Here is a 20,531-nt window from a genome sequence, read left to right as displayed (position 1 = left end):
TTAAGAACATTGTTGCTTTTGCTTGATGTTCACCCCTGATTCATAACCCAGAATGCTGTATCTACTATCTTTGCTTATTCTGTGTCCTTTCCTCCGTGTTTAGTGTAGTGTTTTTCTAGTTAGTTATTATTGTACATGGTGTCTTTAATGTGTATATATTTATATCGAACCTTGAATCGATATAACTTTATTTTGGACTGTTGCAACTGAATCACGTTCACAACCCTATTAAGAGAATAGCTTTTTCTTGGTACACGCTTCCACAAAAGGCGAAGGAGGTATATCTCTTGACTGTGCCTGTTTTACCTTTATGATTTTTTTGGCTCTTGGTTTGTAGAAATGTGAGGGCTGAGTGGATGTTTTAGCCTCTACTCATCCTTGTACTCCTGTAGGGCATAAATCGATTCGCCACATATCGTTTCATACCTGCTACGTCTCTTCATGTCTTCTTTCATCACTTTCCTTCTCCTGGCCCACTAGCGGCAATCAGTTTGTAAGCCACTTAAGAGTTGCATTTGGCAGAACATCACTGCTTACACTCTTTGTTGCCATGTGTTTTTCCTGTTTGTTTGCTTTGTTTATTTCTTGGTTGATTAGGTACAGCAGAACACTGTCATGCTCAGAGTTTTGGCCGGACTTAAATTTAAGGACATTTTTGGGAAAACCTTTTAGGTTATGTTGTCAATTGTTTTGCCTATGCATGCTTTTTGCTTTTTCGTTCTTTTTATCGTTGTGAAGACATTCTGCCACACTGAATCTGGTTAATTTTTCACCCATTGATTCTTGTGATGAAATCCAGTGCTTCTATGAATGTTTATTATATTTTAAAACCCTTTTATTGGCATTTTGCAACATAAACATACATAAGAGAAAATAAATCCCCTAACCCCTGAACAATAACAGCATGGTGGTTCAATTTGTGTCCCCTCCCCTGTGTATCCCAATCTATCCCTGCTACTCAGCTGTAGAATCGATGCAGCTCACGCCGCGGCTTCGGGTTGTGCATTATCAATAGCAGGTTACAGCTTCTATTCCTGCGTACCCCCCTCCTTTGGGTCGACCCCTTACAGTACTCCAACAACCAGTTCAGAGTTATTGGGGGCAGGTTAGAAAATCACCACTCAGTGTCTGGAATCGAGCAATCAGGTAGTGTACATATGGTCCCCATATTTCTGTAGGTCGGGCCTGGGGATGAGTCAAGCTGCCATATTCTGTCTCCATTTCGTTGCAATTCAGGATATCCTCTCGCCACTGCTCTAGGGGTGGGATCCTCCCCGCACCATCACAACCCGTTGCTTAGCCAGGAGCAAAAGCAGGCCAACTAGTTTCCTTATTTTTATTTGGGACCCATGTGGTGTAGCCTAGTAATGCAGTTAGCGGCTCCAAGCCCACCCTCTCCCCCGCTATCTCACTCAGCGTCTCAAAGATCTGTTCCCAAAAAAGTAGTGTTGTGGGGAAGCTCCATGCCAAGTGTAGGAAATCGGTTGGTGCGGCGCTACATCTTGCACAATTCTCTGGGGTGTCTGGGAAAAATCTGTGCACTTGGGATGGTGTATAGTAGAATTGATGCAGATATTTAAAGTGAATTAGTGTAAATCTGGTGTTAAGAGCTACCTTCCTCGTCTCTTTGCAGCAATAGTTCCACGTCTCGTCCGGTATTGTGCTACCCAGTGAGCTTGTGAGCTTTCCCACTTTATTCGATGAGCGGTTCCCTCCCCCGATTTGGAGTCAAGGCACATGCTGTACAGAGTAGATACCCCCTTGCCCATTTGAACCCTGCTGAGCCTTTTGCCCAATATCTGAGCTGTTTCCGGTTTCCTAGGGAAGGTCGAAAAGGATTGTTTCAGAGATTCCCTTAATCGGAAATATAGGAATACGTCCAGGTGTGTGAGAACTCCTCCTGCTCCCCAGCGCCTCCAGTGTTATGAACTGTCCGTCCGGTAGCAGGTCCCGAAAGCAGGTCACATTCACACGTTTCCTATAAGTCACTGGTCAGCAGGATTCCTGGTATGTGGGTAACTGGCAGGGTCAGGGAGTAAATAACATCCCACCTTTGTTTTATGCTCAATACGAGCACACGCTCTGCATGTCAATTCCACCATGTTGGTTGCTTTAGACCCGTTCAGGTGCCGTCAGAATAATTGACCGTAGAAGGAATTGAGATGTCCGTGCCGTCTCCACCACCACATGCCTTCTGTCCGCCAGGTCCCCGAACCTGCTTGAGCCCCCCCTCATCTAGGGTGCCTCTAATTTTTCTCATGAAACTCTGGCTTGTTTGCCTGCCCAGATAAACCACAGTATCACAGATCGTAAGTCCCGGAAGTACTCCCTTGGTAACGGCAGAGGTACATTGAGAAACACTTATAGAAAGCGTGGCAGTAGTACCATTTTTTAACCAGAGATATTCTGCCATAGAGGTTAAGTGGTAAGTTCATCCACCTATCCACCACCGTCTCAGCCTGCCCCAATGCTCTCAAATAATTGAGCTTATATAGGTCCCCCAGAGTACGAGAAATATGTATCCCTGGATATTGCGTAGTTGCCACTGGAAGCCATACCCGTCCACAAAACGGCGGTGTCACTCTTCAGTGGGAAAATAACCAATTTTGTGGCATTCATTATTAACTGGGAGCATTCCCTGAATGCCATTACATCTGCCATGATCGGGTCTAGATTATGCTGCGGCTCCCTGACATAGAGCACCATGTCATTCGAGTAAAGAGAGACAATTACCTTGTCTGTACATAGCTGCACACCTCTGTGGAATTGACAGTCTCTGATTATCTCCTCCAGGAGTTCGATCACCAAGGCGAACAGCAGCGGAGAGAGAGTACAACCCTGTCGCGTGCCTCTCTCCAATGTAATAACGGGTGTGAGTTAGCCCTTCACTCTGATTCTGGCACTAGGCAGTGTATAAAGAAACGAGACCAAGGAGATAAAGTGCCCCCATTCCCATCCTGCGTAGTATTGCAAACATAAAGGGCCATTCTATAGTATCGAATGCCTTCGTGGCATCTAGGAGTGCCGCCACTATTGAATCATCTTGCTGCACCGCAGACATCAATCCAAACATTCTGCGCAACCCGTAAGAGGTGGGGCGTCCCGGTATGAATCTCGACTGGACTGCCTTCACTGATCTATGCATCAGCGGTGCAAGTCTGGATGCTAGTATTTTGGCCAGAATTTTATTCGACAGTTTAATAAGGGTTATGGGCTGGTAAGAGAAGCAGTCGTCTGCTTCTTTATCCTGTTTCTGCAGCACCACCACTTCTGCTTCTCATTGAGAGGAGGCGGACCAGTCACTCTCTCTCCTCATCCGTACACCAGCACAGCGCCACTTGATCTAGATAGTTGTTTACCTCCTGGTTGTGAGACCTGTATATAGGAGGAGTATAGATGGCTATACAATGTGTAGAACTCCTGAACAATATCAGAATCACCAAATTATTCTACCCCTTGGTCTTTCTTGATAGAAATAACCTGACTCTTAGGCGTGTTTGTCCTTGCAGTTCTTGCCAACAATCTACCAGGGCGATGCCCCTCCCCATACTCCCGCACTGCTGCTTTCCCCAGGAGAAACTTCACTTCCCTTAGTGCTAATTCTCTGAACGCATGCAGCTGTATTTTAATCTCGGCCTGTTCCGTCAGCGTGGGTGTCGGTGTCGCTGTTTGCAATTTCTGTACATGAACCTCGGTTTCCGCTAGTTATATTCTGATTAGTTTGAGCACCCCAGCTTCCTTTGAGATGCATTCCCCCTAATAAAACATTTAAAACTCTCCCACAATGTCATGTATGACTGCACTGTCCCCATGTTTAGCTCAAAGAGGGTATCTATAGCCTTGGTAGGCCCACCGCGAAAAGCACTGCTTACAAGCCCGTCACTTTTAAACATCCCGGCAATCTCCCGCCCCCTCGACCCGGTACCTCCAGGGCCAGTAGTACCGGGGCATGATCTGACAGTGTGCGTGCTAGGATGGCCACCTCGGAAACCTTACCCACCTGTGTGTCCGAGACCAAGAAGTAGTCAGCCTGGAGGCAGAGTCATGGACTGATTAATAAAACGTGTATTCTGCTGTCTCTGCATGTCTAATCCTCCAGACATCGGTTACCTCCCAGGCCCAACATATATCTCATAGTTTGCATGTCATCTTTGGCAATGGTCGGCGGCCTACCCCAGTTTTATCCTGGTCCTTGATCCATGTCTGCATTAAAATCCCCATCCCAAATGATTTCCCTGGGTGACATCCTCTCTAATTGATGGTCAACCCACCCCAGGGCTTTCACTGAATCTTGATTGGGGCCATAGTAGTTGACCAGGATGAATAGCTGGCCCTGTATGGTTCCATGCACTAGCAGGCCTCTCCCGTCCTTAGACAGAGAGATCAGATGAAACCCAACAGAACTATGCAAGAGGATACACCCTCCTCTCCCCCGGGAGTACCAAGAGTAGGATGAGAAGTAGTGGTGGCAATCCCAAACACGCCCACATTTTGGTTCAACCCCTGGGGTTAGGTGAGACTCTTGAAGAAACGCCACAGCGATTTAGTGGCACTGCATATCCAAAAGCACACTATGGCATTTGGATGGGCAGTTCAAGCCTTTGACGTTCCATGTCAACCTCCTAAGGGACCTGGCCATGTTGGTACCGTACAATCCCCACAACCACAGTACCTCTGGTTGCATAGGTTGCGACGCTACATCAGTCCATTGTTCAGGGAGGTGGAACAGCCTGTGAATCCACTGTGCACCCCAACGATAGTCCCACCCACCCCCACCAGCAACCCCAACCTGCCAGTTACCCCTCTCCCCCTTCACCATAGTAATGCACTTATGCTCACGCTTGGTGGCTCACCAGAACCCAGTAATTCGGGCAAACCTCGTCCATGGACACCGCTCCAACTGCCAGAGGATAGCGGTAGTGACTGTCTTTGTGTGTCAGGGCTGCAAACAGAAAATCCTATGGGAAACAGCCTCTTATTCGTTGTTGCCTCTGCGGCGCGGTACTCTGGGCAGGGACTCAAGGAAGGCTTCTGCCTCCTACGGAGTATGGAAAAACAGCACTCTTCCATTGTGTTCTTCTCTGAGCTTAGAAGGAAATAGTAAATTGTATTTTATGCCCCTTTCTTGGAATCTCCTCTTCACATCGATAAATGTTTTCCTATACGATTGTACCTTGTCCGAGAAGTCTGGGTAGAGACGGATCTGTGCATCATGATATTTTAGGGAGCCTTTTTCTCTGGCCTTCCGCAGAGCGAGGTTCCTGTCCTGATAGTTCAGTAGTCGAGGAATTAATGGTCGAGCAGGTGCACCAGGGATTGGTTTTCTACCACTCAGTATACAGTGGGCTCTCTCCACAATGAACACCGCTGAGAAATCCTCATTGCCCAGAATATCTTTCAGCAGATTCTTCATCATTGCTTCCATGTTGCGCTGGTCCGCTGCCTCGGGTACTCCTATAATTCGCAGGTTGTTCCGCCGGGATCTGGATTCGAGGTTATCCTGCTTTTCCGTCAATTCCTTTACCACCTTGTTGAGCATGGCTAGGTCTCTCACTGTGGTGTTGGTTTCGTCCACAACTGTGGATACTGGAACCTCAACCTCGTCCTGGCATTCGCCATGTTTATCCAGACCTGCATGTGATCCTCTTTGCATGTCAAGGTGTCCATCGTGCCGTCTAGCGATTGTATGCTTGCTTGTACTTCAAGTGACCTAGCATCTTTTAAATGTCAAGATTACTCCACCCGGGTCCGACACAGGGGGTTGTGAAGCTCCGTCCCAGGCACCCTCCTCAAGTGTATGTGCTTTGGCCTCAGTTGAGGTTTCAAAGTGCAGTTTCGACTGCTGTTTACCCGACTTCTGCGATTTTGACATGGCACAATTTGTAGGTCCAGACCAGGCTTGCTGTGTTATGGCGGAGCCTGCCTAGTATCTGGACCGGCTGTGAATCTGCACTGATATTCCTGCACAGTCGATGCTCTGTGGAATCTGACCACTGTTATACCCCCGACCCTGAGCTCCTCTTCCTTGTATGTGGGCAGCAGCTGCCTGTGTCTGATGGTACCTGGGAGTGTGTCCCCTAACTGAGCCACACTCCACGGTGTATCCGGAAGGGATGTAGAAGGGAGCGGTTGCTTGGGCACTGTGTGCACCCCACAGGTATTGTTTTCCCACTGTGAATCTTGTACTGGCAGGCCCTTCGCCAGAGCACCGGCTCACATCTGGTAGGTGATGTCCTTGCTTCTCGATCTCACTATCTCCTCGGTGCACAGTTCAGTACCCAAACAATAGTACAGCGGGATATGGTTCCTGCTCCTCCTTTTTATGTGGCAATATGCAGAGGCTCTTCCCACAGGGCTGCTTAGGTGGGCGGATGATCAGTCTGCAACCGTGCCCGGTCTCTCGTAGCGCTTTACAGTGCATCGGCCGTGTCACGCAGCCATGAAAAAACGAGCGGCTCACCACTGCTCACTGCTATCTACAGTTGGGCCATCCTCTGCAGCTCACTGTGCTGGTGTTGGGGCCTCCCCAGATGTTTAAGGTGGATCTGGAGTCTCTGCTGCAGAGTTGCTGTTCAGAATCCTGTGCAGTGCCCTTAGAGACCACTACACACAATTAAGACCACAGATGGCAATACTAGGATTACCTTTGGTACAAGCCTGTACTACTATGTTAAAGTGATAGCAGTAGCGGAGCAGCCAGGCTTATCTCAAGAGTATGGGCCTCATTACACGGATGGCGGTAAGGATTTACCGGTACCGGTATTTTACCGGTACCGGTAAATCCTTACCGCCTTACTACGAGGTCCCTTTGCGGGTTGGGGAATTTAATGCCTGCTTTTTGCAGGCATTAAAAACCAACCCGCAAAGGGACCCAGGGAGCTAATTACGGTACCGCAATTTGTGGTACCGTAATTAGTGCCTTCCCCATTCCCATTATGCCTTATGGGGCAAAAATGGGAATAGGGAAGGGCAATGGTGGAAGGGGGAATTACCGCCCTGCCAACCATGAAATGGGGCGGTAATTCCCCTTTCCGCCAAGGCGTTGCCGGTATTTTACCGGCATGAACCATGGCGCTACTAGCGCCATGGTTCTCCGCCATCCGTGTAATGAGGCCCTATATGAGCAGTAGCAGAGATTACACAAAGGGACCACAATTACTGTGACTCAAGCAAACACTGACTCAAGGTTTCATGTAAAAAATATAAGTACATTTATTTTTAAACCATTTGTTATTAACACAAACTTCTATTTATTCAAAACCACATGTAAAATAGACTACACCCAACCAATTCACTTTGTACGGTATAACTTCAAGGTAAGTACCCTATGTTTTAACGGACCAGTGTTGTGAAACAAAAGACGTTACTGAGAATACATTTGCGATCACTTTTTGACAGTAATGACAGTTCGGTCTTACTAAAGAAACGCGTATCCGCGGCAAGAAATGTTACTGGGGCAAAAACGCACTTAGCACCTGAGATACCCAGAGAGAGTTGGGGGCAAAAATCATGGCAATGCTTTTGTCAAGGCAGACAGAATCAGAGAACACTGATAGACAGACATTCAAGAGTCAATAGGCCGGAGCCAGTGTCAAGTGGAACCGGGTTCCTGTTGTCGAGGATCACACAGTTGGACAGTTCACGATTCAACGTAGCCAGGAGTACTTAGTTATTGTCAATGGAGGAAGCAAAAGTTATAAGAAGGAGGGAAGATAAGGACAAGGAGGAGAAAAAGGGATTCCCCCGATTTCCTCAAGCAGAACACATTACCTTATTCAATGAAGAAGCTGGTGCCATGGCAGTTTTTCCTGGTAGTTTCCTGCACACCCATGGTTCCTGGAGCTTCGGCAAGAAGGACGATGTCTGGAGGGGTCTGCACCACACTGGGCTGAGGCCGGCAGCAGCGACGGCGAATAAAAGGTCCGATCCTTAAGAACAGGAGAGGCTCTTCAGATGGCTATCCGGACCACTACAGCAGGGTGCAGCGATTTCGACCACGAAGAGGATCCTCTGGCTGAAGAAGATGAGCTGGTTATCCCCATCAGTCTCAAGGGAAGAAGACTCTAGACTGGATCTCCCCCAGTCGTTGAAGGGTAGATAGATTAGGACTGCAGCAGGGCTTCAGCGGGACGGGATAGTTGCAGAAGCCGACTTCTTCTCCGCTTCTCTTCGGTTCCTTGTAGTTCCAGTGGCGACTCTGACTTCTAGCCCAAGAGTCCTGCCTTTTATACGAAAATCGCCCATTCACACAGCCTGGCTGTCAATCACGCAGCAGGGGGGTTGTCCAGCCCGGACAACCACCTCAGCCAATCATGGCAAAGTGCGACTTGGGTTTCCTAGGATACCCTGTGCAGGGGGTGACTACACCCCTTCCTGACATTCAGCCCACCTAGACACCCAGGCGCCTAGAGGAGGGCTTCTTGGCAGTGAAGAAAGAAGGCAAACCTGGTTTGCCGCGCAAAGTAAAACACAAGAAGGACTTTCACAAAAAGAAATGCTGAATAAACCCGACCGGAGCCAAAAGAAAAAGTATTTGATCAAGCGGGTTTAAGTTCAAGGCTAATATAATAGCCTAAAACAATACCACGTTTATATAGTACAAGGTTGTCCAATGTACGGCCCGCAGGCCACAATGCGGCCCTCCGAGCCATTTCATGTGGCCCGTGAAGCCATAGCCTGCTTTATTTATTTATTTGCTTGATGTTTGTCGGCTCCGTGGACCCAATTAATTCATGCATTTCTGCAATGCTGGGTCCGACCAACATAGCGGAAATAAATAAATTCATCATGTCCACAGACCCGACAAACATTGAGCAAATAAATAAATAAACCGGGCCGTGGCAGATCACTGTTACTGCCTCTGGTGACCCCTGGGAGGGGGCACCAGAGGCAGTACAGGCCATGGCCTGCTTTATTTATTTATTTGCTCGATTTTTGTCGGGTCCGTGGACCTGATTAATTAATTTATTTCTGTAAAGGGGAACATGTATTCTGGGCCGTGGCGGAGCACTGTTACTGCCTCTGGTGCCCCCTGCGGGGGGGGGGGCACAAGAGGTAGTAACAGGCCATAGCCTGGTTTGTTTATTTATTGTTTCAATGTTGTCGGGTCCGTGGACCCGAATTCTTTATTTATTAATTTGTATGGGTGTGGATGTCCTGTGAGTGCGCTGCTTTCCCTATGTTGCCAACCTCTGAACCCTGAAAAGTAGATGTATGCATGCTTGACATGCGGCCAACTTTACACCAGACCTGCAGATGAACTTAACTGGTCTGCTGTTAAATCTCAGTTACCAGTTTAATGGTATCCACTACCGAATAATTGCTCATTTTACTATAGCCAATATGATAGCTCAGTGGGTTGAGCGCTCACTGCTGCGATGTGTGTGCTTTCAGCTTTCAGCATTACATATAACTTCTCTGTGCTGTGGAATGCTTTGTGCTCCTTCAGGATATTTGGCACATGCCGATGCCTCTTCAGGCATAGAATGTGGAAAAGTGCTTTCTCTGAAATCATCCTGAGATACACAGGGTGTATTGTTCAATACACGATTCATTTCAGCCGAAAGATGGATTTTGATTCTCCTCTTCTGACCCTGTTCTGCTATTCCTTCCTCTTCTTGTCGCACATCCTACGAGAATAAGGGCCAGCAATCATCTCTTGCTATTTGAATTGGTTCTGTTTGCTTCAAATGTTTTCCATTAATTTAGTTTGGTGTTTGATGGAAAATTGAAAGCTTGCACTGCTAGGCTCATTTTTCCCATCGCTGCGTCTTTCTACTTAATTTATATGACAAAATCATTGCTAACAAAGTGGCGTGGCGTGTTGTGTAGGGGAGGCATGGTATCACAAACATAACACGTACACAATAGGTACAATATGAAAAACCTTTATTGAAGTTTTCTGGGATTGGACAAACTCCTGCTTTGCCCTATGACTAAAATGGGAGTAGTCTTCAATTGGGTTCACTTTTGGGTGATCAATTTTCCACATTTTAGCTTTTGAATGGGATTATGCTTCTTTCATTACTACAGAAGTAATGAATGTGTATTACAGAGATAAGCTGCCATATGTATTGGGCACACGGCACAGGCAGCATCAATCATTAACAAAGAAGTAATGAATGTGTATTACAGAGATAAATTGGCATATGTATTGGGCACACTGCACAGGCAGCATCAATCATTAACAAAGAAGTAATGAATGTGTATTACAGAGATAAGCTGCCATATGTATTGGGCACACTGCACAGGCAGCATCAATCATTAACAAAGAAGTAATGAATGTGTATTACAGAGATAAGCTGCCATATGTATTGGGCACACTGCACAGGCAGCATCAATCATTAACAAAGAAGTAATGAATGTGTATTACAGAGATAAATTGGCATATGTATTGGGCACACTGCACATGCTCAGGCAGCATCAATCATGCTTTGTACAGGACAATGCTGGCCTAAATTGGGAAAAACCAGCATAGACATGTTGCTACAGAGGCATATTTTTGGCACAACCAGCATGCCAATGTGTTACATCAGTGACAGTGCTGTTTTACACTGTGGACACATTGATCATTAAAATGTGTTGTGCTCTACAATGTTCTTGTCTGCTGTTGGTGACATGAAATGTACATGTTCCCCTTTAGAACTGATTGTAAACTTATGTCTTTTTGGCAACTTTTCCTCTAGTAAAATGCACCATTTCAGCCCTATATTTGAAAAAAAAATCTTGGGTGGGGGTTCCCCCCCAAGCCCTCTCTAGATCGTTATAGCTCCCTCGCTACGCTCGGTCGCCCCCACTATTTCAGAAAAATATCAGCACATACACACTGGAAGAATTCACAAGAAACTAACCTTTGATCACTGTCCCTGACACCAAAAGCTATCTTTGGGACTGCATGGCTATCACTGCCTGTGACGCTATTGTGTCAAAGGTCACACACCAACGATTTTTAATATACTGCTTTTGGTGAGGGCGTTGACTTTTAGCTCGCCGGCCCACCGGGAGACAAAAAGTTAATGCTTCGGCCCCACTTTCAAAAAGGTTGGACAAGCCTGATATAGTATAATCGCGGTAGAAAAGTTAGGGTAGACACCACTGCCACCAGCCAAGTCTAAATGTTAAAAGAGCGAAACAATGCTCTAGGAGGTACAGATAAAAAGGGCTGAGGATTAATCATTTCCAGTACTCCATGTAAAATGGGGTGTACTGGATCTGTGGTTAAATGACTAAGTAAAGTTAATGGCAACTTTACCCTTTTCTGGGGGACAGTAGTCTGGGGGGACAGTAGTCAGACCCAGAAATGGAGTTGGTGGGAAGTTTAAAAGTCAACCCTGTGTCACTGCACTGAAGGTGCTGTGTAACACACAAAAGAAGGGGGCTACTGAAGTGGTGTACTTCAGAGCCCACAATCAAAAAAACAGATGGAATACACATGGCACAACATGGGTAAGAGTGGGGAAAAGCTCACACTCTTACCAAGTGGAAAAAATGTACTCCAGAAATCCAGCAAAGCCACTGAGGGACTTACTAGGTAAGGGAAATTAGCCATTGAATGAGAATTCTACCTAACAGTTGCTTTGGATGGTCGCCTCAGTGGTCACCGCAATGAATGCTGCGCTGGGTCGCTGCCCACACCCACAGTAACATCAGGTAGCACTTCCCCGGCTTCGGTGTTCTGGCTGCGGGATTTATCGTGTGTCCAAATCCCTTCATGGGTGGCAGGGGGGATTCATGATTTCCCCGGCTCCAGTCGTATGAATAGTCTGTGCGACCGTGCAGAGACTCCAATATGGGGCCTGCCCTTCAATGCCATGCAGTGCAGCAAACGTTTCTGACTCCGTGCTCAGAGCACTATGGACCTGCTGACTCTCCTCGAATATCCACCATGTAGTCACACTTCGATTGGGGCACAAACAAAGGCTACGGCAGCTCGAGCGAAGCAGGATTAAGACCAGATAGGTTTGGATTGCCCGGAAGCTCACAGGCCTGTGGCCACCTTGACTGTGCTCTCTAGAACCCCCCTCTTCTATGAATGTTAAGGAACGCTGGATTTCTTTTTAGTTTGGCTGTTAGTTGCACTGTAAACAAAAGCTATTGGCATTTGAAGTGAGGAGCTGGAGAATGGGATGTGAGGAGAGAGATGCAGCTTTTACCCACCCATTGACTGCTTATGGCCATGCTAGTCCCTAGAGCCATTCCCACCAGCTACTTTCCCCTTTCTGCTGAAACTACAGAGTCTAGAGCTCTCCTTGAACTAGCTCTGTGCTTTTAAGGGGATGCTAATATTATTTCTAAGCAGTCTTTTGAAAGGTAGACAAGGACCTAATGTAATAAAATGTAGCAAAGTGGACTTTTTTCCACTGGATTTAAAAGCAATTTATATGTATTTGCATCTGTTCCTTGCACCGAATTCCTGTTAAAAACACGAATAGACATGTGTACGGTCTGGAGGCCGCAAAGACAACATGGCGTGGTATGCTGATTAAAACGAGGGCAAGATGAAAGCGGAAATGACAACTGGTCGGCGACACATTACATAGGGAGATAGCTATGTTGGAAGGCAGATTACTGAATTCAACAATAATGGAGGATGATACAGGGGAAGAGGAGGGAACTTAAGGAATTAGGCATTGGTGAGCTTGTCCGGAATCTGCAATTCCTGAAACGGAAATGTTATGAAAAAGGGGATAAGGCAGATTCGATGTTGATGGCGCGGTTTAGAGCGCAAAGGGCAGAGAGATGGGTGGAAGAAATAGAGATGCCGGAGGAAGGAGTCAACTCAGAGCGCAATGAGATGCCTAGGGGTTTTGCGCCATTCTATGAGGTCCTGTACGGTGCTGTGCCAGGGATGGAGGAGGGGCATATGGAACAGTATTTACAGGATACCCCCCTTCTGGGGTTGAGTTTGGAGAGGGTACAAGCCTTTGAGGCCCCTTTCACATAGGAGGAAATTCAAAGTGTCAAATCTAGAATACCTTTTGGGTAAAGCACCTGGGGAAGATGTTTATTCCGTGGGGTTTTCTGAAAGATTCGTAACATTCCTTGGCCCATTACTAGTGAAATGATTTAACTCCATAATGAGTACGGGAAAAGCTGCCTCCCCCCACCTTCTGTCATGCGTTGATAGCAGTCATCCCTAAAACGGGAAAGGACCCACAAAAGTGTGCATCGTACAGGCCAAAATCCTTGGTTTATGTTAACGCCAAATATTTCATGAAGACCTTAGCAACGAGATTCGAACAGGCCATGCTGATAATGATTCACTCGGATCACGTGAGATTCATACACGGAAGACAGGGGGCGGATTGTATAAAACACTCAATCTCATGAACTGGGCAGGAGGGAAGGGGGAAAATCCAGGATTATTGGTATCAGGTATTAATATCGCCACATATATGGACGCCGTAAATAATATCGCCGGGAAAATGTTGTGGCGATATTATTTGGGTGACCATATATATGGCGAAATGGGCAAAAAAAAAAAGGTGGTTGCGGGGGTGTCCCCCCCCATGTTCCATGCAATAATGTCGCCACAAAAAACGACCATTTTTCGGCGATATTTTTGCATGGCGATATTTTTGTGGCCACATTATTACATGGAACCGGATTATTGGCCTTCGAAGCAGAGAAGGCATTTGATAGGGTGGGGCGTCAGTTTATGTACACTGTTTGAAGTTTTGGCTTTGGGAGTAGAATCCTTAATGTGATCTGTGCAATCTATGTAGCCCCGGTTGCGAGAGTGGCAGTAAACGGGAAGGTGTCTAGACGGTTTGGCTTACATAGAGAAAACGGATAGGGTAGTCCCTTGTCCCTGATGTTGTTTGCAATCACTCTGGAACTACTGGCAGAGCGGATCAGAGTCTCTCCACAGTTGGAAGGTATATGGATGGGTAAAAAGGAATTTTTAACTGGGATTGTATGCAGATGATATCCTTTTACACGTGAAGAACCGTTGTAGATCAATCCCAGCTGTGTTCAATATTATTACAGAGTAGGGGTCATTTTCGGGATTTAAAATAAATAGGGCTAAATTGGTTATCTTCTCGTTCGATGAGGATTCAGAACGGGAGGTGCCCGGTTTGGAGCCCCTAGGACTGGGACTCCAGTTGGAGGATATTGCGTATCTTGTGGTTAAGGTGACTTGGTGATTGGATGGGCTTCTGGAGGCAAATATTCCTGCACTTTTTGAGTCCTTGTATAAAGAGATGGATAATTGGGGTGAGCCAACCAGTTCCTGGATGGTGAGGCTTAATGCCCTGAATATGAATTTACTTCCAAGAATACAGTATTTATTTAAAATTCTGCCAATCAGGATACCTGAACAGATGCTGGAGGAGATGAAGGGAAGGATGTTATGTTTTCTATGGCAGGGGAAAACACAGAGGGTACTGTATACCACCTTAATTTTGCCTAACAAAAGGGGAGGAGTATGTTGCCTGGATCTGGATATGTATTATAGGACGGCACAGTTGATGGTGTTGGTACCTCACCTGCAGATGGATTCTCAAAAGCAATGGGTATTCCTAAGGAACTTTTATGTTGAAAACGGCCACAGTAAGAGAACGGTTATGGGCTCTGATAGAGAGAAAATCCAGAGAAGGATCATAGAGCAAAGTCCTTGGCTGTGTTATGGGACATTTGGAGGCAGTGTTTGGGTATGAAGGGTGTTACGTCGTGGCCATCTCCTTTGAGCCACCTATGGGTGCCACCAGTGAGAGATGCGTTACCGGACCCACTGAGATTTCAGGGATGGTACGGGCAAGTTTGGAAAGAGTGGGACAACTGTGGGTTTTCAATACAGGAGTTCAGATGATGTTTGGGAAAGGAGTCCTGATGACGGAGAAATGGAAGGATAAGTTACAGCAGAAAGTGACTCCTGTGGAATAGGTCTTGAACAAGCATAGTGACATTAGGGGCATGATATTGGCCCTTGACCGGGCACTGGTGATGGTGAAGGGAAACAGTAAAGAAAACCTCAGAACATAATTGGAGAGGGATATGGAGAGGGATATGGGTAGGGAAATTGACGAAGCGGTGCGGGGGCCAATGTGTAGGGGAGCCCACAAGACGTTGATTGCATGCCAATATAAAATGCATTGGATTAAGATATGCAGATGTCATTAGGATTCTGTGAGCCTCTGCAGAATGTTCTCGGCAGTGGACACAGTGTTGGCGGGGTTGTTGTCGAGAGCCTCTTATTGACCCATGTGGTGGTCCTGTGAAAAAATGCAGACCTTCTGGAAGGGGGTTTTGAGATGGATCACGGGAGTGGAAGGGTTCGCAAGACATCTGGACCCAGTATTGGTGGTGTTTGGGCTGGTGGAAGATGAGGGTGGGCAGAAGCCCTTTCACATATGATCCACTTCCTGTTGCTAGCGGCTAGAGACTGCTTTCTAATTGGATGGAAAAAGGAACGCTTGCCAACTGAAAGGGAATGGGTGAACAAGGCCAGAGAAATATATCTGATGGAGAATGTTACGGCTTCATTGCATGATGTTACAGCTTCAAGGGAAGGGGAATGGTTGGCCTTTTTGTGGAAGTTCAAGGGGGGGATACTTAGAGAAAGTTGTGCCGGGCAGATCAGATGGGAGGAGATGGAGTCTACTGTTAAAGGGACAGGTTTGAACATGTTTTACCCGATATAATGATTGTGGGCCTGAAAACTTGTTAGGCTTGAGAGACGTGTTCCTTAGGTGGAGAAATATTGGGGAGGCCCTAGACCATTCGACCACCTCGTGGTTTTTTATTGTACCTGCACTCGGGGGCAGGGGTGGGAGGAGTGCGGGAAGGAGGGGTACAAATACCTGTTTTGAAGATGTCCGTTGTATTAAAAACAAGATGTGTTAAAGTTGAAAAATACTGAAAACAAAGACTAAAAAAATAAAAATAAAAACACGAATTGGAAAGTAAAACCGTTTTGGCTCTTCTATAGGTGAACATTTTACAGGCACTGCCTTAATATGCCCAGGTACTAACGCCATTTGCAAGCTATTTTCTTTTTATTGTCAGGCAGTACCTGGAAAAGGCCTATCCCGGCCCTTAGCACAATCCAAAACAGCTGGCTTTGCCAATGCTTATTGATTTCGCTCCACAGTTAATTGTTTTATTCTTGATTTAGTCATCTATTTGGTTGTCATGTCTTCTGGTGCCTCTGAGTTACCTTTATTGCAGTTCTTCTCGCAGTGTTTTTGCCCTCTCGTGTGCAAGATCTTTCTATGGCTTCCTGCTTTGCCATTATCAGCACCTTTTCTCCTCCCCTCATTCGTCAATGCAGGCTGATTGGCGCCCTGTAAGATCAATCTTTATAAACTTCTAGACCCACTCGTGTTGACCCTCTGACAACAAAACTCCATGGCGATCTTTGTTAATGCTGATTGCCTTCTGATTTCATGTTGATTTGCTGTGTGTTTGTGACGATGGATGTGATTGCGTCGTTCTTTCTGCTGGGTTGCTTACTTGTCGCTGCCGCTACATTTTGCACAACAATAATCGTGCACAACAATAATCGGTCGGTGTGTGGAAAAATGAAAGTTGCACATTGTCATAAAGGCAGTCTCATTTAACTTTTGTGTGCTGTTGTCGTCATTTCGATTCTTCAAGCCCTCATAATGCTGGAAAGAAGACATTAATGTCCAGCTGTTTCACTTGAGCAACGCCATGTGGTCATGTAATGCACAGTGATTTGCCCACTGTGCCACGAGGCCACTTCAGCAGCAGTTAAACACTGTACAAATGGCATATATTATAATACTGACAACATTCTCTCATGCCCAATGCAGACCAGACACAGTCACCCCAAATTAGTTATTTCACCCGTTCCCAAGTGAAATCTCCTGAACTCCCTCAGACCGGTTTTCCAACAGACCACCCACTGGATACTTTGGCTGGTTCTGTGCTACGTTCTTCGTCTGGCCACAGACTGGGCAAATTCTGGGCAACCAACTGAACTTTCCTGCTGGCCATCAACAGAGTTCTCCCACTGAGCGCTCCCCACATATCCGCCAACTGATCTTCCCGATTATCTACCATCTGAGCTCTCTCCACTGGCCATCTAAAGGACTCTTCCAGCGCAGACAGCCCATCCCTCTCTTAAGTCAAGTGGATTACACCAGGTTGCCCAGAAGTAATGTCAAACAGCAGTTTCTAATTCTGGGCACGTGGCGAAATCCCCAATGTGAACAAGCAGTAACTGGTGATTTTTGTTCCTGATATTTTTTTTATTGCTTTGTTTCTACATGTTTCCCCCATCTCCACTAGAGAGCAAAGCCAGCTGAAATCTCATGTGATCACCTTCGATACTGAGGAATGGCAGAGGGACCATGGCTTTTCTGGGCTGAAGCGAGTTGGAGGTGTGGACCTGTCCTTCATCAAAGGGGATGATGTAAACGCGTGCGCCTCACTTGTCGTTCTCAGCTACCCTGAACTGGAGGTAACATCCTGGGTTTGAGGTTGGCAAGTTATCAATGTCTAATTTCTCTGTGCTTATTTGTTGGCTCTGTGGACCATCACATCTGCTATGACCCAAGCCTTGAAGTCCTGTTTTTTTGAGGCGTTCCAGGAAGGATGAGCTAGATACTTGCATTCAAGGAGTGTCTCTTAAAATGTGCTTTTACAGATATGAAATTGGACTGTTTGTTTCAGTTTCAAGCTAACGGAATCATTTGATCCTTTTACTTGCCTTGTTTTCAAGTTACACCTTATATGCTTTTTGTTTGTTTGGCTTTTTACTTAAGTATCTGTAATATCAAGTTCAAGACATATTGGTACATCCCTTTTGGATACTTATTTACAGAGATATGGAAAGTGTGTGTTCATTTGTCTCAGGCTTTTAAATACCCTACGTCCGTTGTGCGGTTGGTTCCTGGTTGGCGTACAGCATAATATATCAAGGCGCAAGTGGTTTGCTTCCGTACAAGTAAAGTCCTACCTGGGATGGCAAACAGGTGAGCATTATCTCCCTCAGTACAAAAGGTTTCACTTTGCCATTGTGTTCCGTCTGGGCCCTTAGTTCTTGAGTTGTGTTTGATTGCGCGCTTGTCTGGAGATTGTTGCTTGTCTGAGTGCTGTAGGAGGAAGTATAAATAAATGTCTGTTTTAAGATGTTAAGTATCTTCTGTTTCCGAATGAATAACTTTAGTATGTATTGTTATTTGAATCCATGCTCCCTCCTGTGTAAAGATCACCCTTCTATGTGAAGAATAGGGTGTTTATGAAGCCAGGAGCCAGTAAGATGGCTCAGTGTTAAGCACTCCTCTCTGATCCCTGTGCTTAGGTTACAGAACAGTGGATGGAATACCAACAGGGCTAACTAGGCCCTCTATCTTTCTGAGGTTGCTAAATTGACTATGCGCTGGCCCAGACATATTTGTTATACCTGCGGAAAGGTTCGTTTGTTGGAACTCTGGGTGCCAAGAAGCCATAAATCCCTGGTCCTGGCTCCAGCCACAACATGTTGGCGGTTCCTTTGGGTAAGGCCTCCTCTAGCAATTCACAGATTCCTATGGGAGCAAGAGACATTGAGGGGAGGATTGCCAACTTACCTCCTAACCAAAGGTATCTCGTGAGTTGTAATGAACCATTTCATCAATCCTGTATTTATTTATTTCTTTTTTCTGTTGCATATTTCAAAGGCTTATGCCTTTTTCCACATGTTGGCATCATCACATTAAGTGGCTTTGACTCGCCAACTAGGGGATTTATGGTATCTTTGTCTCGCAGATTACTCTGCTAATTAAAAGGTTTCTAACTTCCCAGTAATTTTTAGTACCCTCAATGAGCCACTGTAATTATCTCGTTGACAGTGTCCCCTTTTATATTGTTGGGTGGTTCTCTACTCTGCTGTACTGACCGTGGCTACTCTCTGTGCTGGCCTCCACGGATGGCTCAACCTGCACTACATGGAAGGATTTTCTTTTTTTGGTATCATTGCATGACTTCCTGCAATGGGAGGACTTGTATCTTGCCTGCATTCCCCCACGCCTTGATTCTGCCACAGAACGCCGCAGTCTCGTATGGCGAGGGCTGGAAACCCACAGTTGTTCATTTTATATTGTTGGTTTCTGAGAGCCCAGATGCTGTGTCCCATTCCCGACTCTGTGTATCCTCTTTTGGCACCACCCTGTCAGGTATATTTTTTGAGTGGTGAAGAAATATTTATGTTGACTCGGAACACTGAGAATCTGTTTATAAACCCATCATCCCAATAATGCCATGGGGCACCTGAGCAAGCCATGAAATGAACATGCAGAACTCTTTACTGCCATGCGTAGATAAAAAGCACTTAAAATAGAATGCCATTAAATGAACACATTTCTAACATCCTTGGAAGAGTTACCACTCAGCAATTTGGTCCCTGACCTGGCTGTTAAATGAGGTAAATGTGTCAGTTTTAAATATTGTTATCTTGAAGTTAAGTACTGCACAAAAGACTGAAGTAGTTCACGGCTGAACATAGGAGTGAGAAAACAGGCAGCTCTACTTCAGTCTGTCCCTTTGTATTTCCAAAGCTGGTCATAGCTGCTTGTGAAGGTAAGCTCAGTAATAGTGTTTTACGAAATATCACTGGCGGGGGGTGCACAGCATGATCCTCTGTTGTAATGCACAAGGGCAATCCCGTCAACTGAGTCCTTACTGCAGCAAGGCTTCACTTTTCAGAGTGGAGACTGGCGTTAAGTACATATGACTCACAAAGTCAGATTGTAGACATATATATATATACTGAAACTAGTATTTAACAAAGTGTATTAAGTAAAGAGTGACTGCAAGCTAAGTAGCACAACTACCGACCTGTATCAAACTTCCCTTACCAAGCCAAAGTCGTAGAAATATACGTATGTAGACAGATCCTGACAAACGTAGAAACCAACCACCTGCTGGACCAGGACCAAGTTGGCTTCAGGTCAATAAGAGGAACTGAATCTACACAGTGCCTGCAAAAATAATCCTTTGAGAGGATCCGGTGTACGTTCTAAGGCCAAAGAAACACTGAATATATATCATTTTTGTTTTAAGCAATGGCATTACTCTCCATCTGGGGTGACCTAAAAAGGAACTCAGCACCAACAGAATTTCTGCCTTGATACTTTTAGACCTTTCAGTTGCCTTTGACACAGTCGACCAGGCATCCGTCCTCAAAAGTATTCAAGAAATGGGGATAAGCACCACTGCAGTACAGTGGATAAAATCCTTCCTGACCGAGAGTACAGAAACCACCTGGTTCCCACGCTTCAGCTCAGCAGCAGGCACACCCACCTGTGGGTTTCCACAAAGCTCCTCCTTCTCACCTCTTCTCTTTAACATTTACATGACCCCACTCATGAAAATCATCAAAGTCATGGACTCACATGCTACAACTATGCAGATGATACTCCACTCATCTACAAAATCAGTACCAATGAGAACATGGATCCAAACCCGTATGGACTGCATCTCATTAATCAATCAATGGATGGATGAGTAGCAACAGCTTGAAACTCAACATGGGCAAAACTGAAATTATGACCACACCCAATAATCTCTCTTTGCAACAGCAT

General features: G+C 45.9%; 1 protein-coding gene across 1 annotated transcript in view; it reads left to right on the top strand.

Annotated features, from left to right (window-relative positions):
• ENDOV (endonuclease V) overlaps window positions 1–20,531 on the top strand; it is a 188,979-nt gene that overhangs the window by 34,937 nt on the left and 133,511 nt on the right. Inside the window, exon 2 of the mRNA XM_069655187.1 lies at window positions 17,257–17,428. Within this exon, the coding sequence (XP_069511288.1) occupies window positions 17,257–17,428 (172 nt within the window). The remainder of the gene's footprint in view (window positions 1–17,256; window positions 17,429–20,531) is intronic.

The sequence above is a fragment of the Ambystoma mexicanum genome, chromosome 3q (assembly GCF_040938575.1).
Source record: "Ambystoma mexicanum isolate Mex_15411 chromosome 3q, UKY_AmexF1_1, whole genome shotgun sequence".
Taxonomy (NCBI): domain Eukaryota; kingdom Metazoa; phylum Chordata; class Amphibia; order Caudata; family Ambystomatidae; genus Ambystoma; species Ambystoma mexicanum.
The sequence above is the reverse complement of the archived record's forward strand: the minus strand, read 5'-3'. Positions and strand labels throughout refer to the sequence as shown.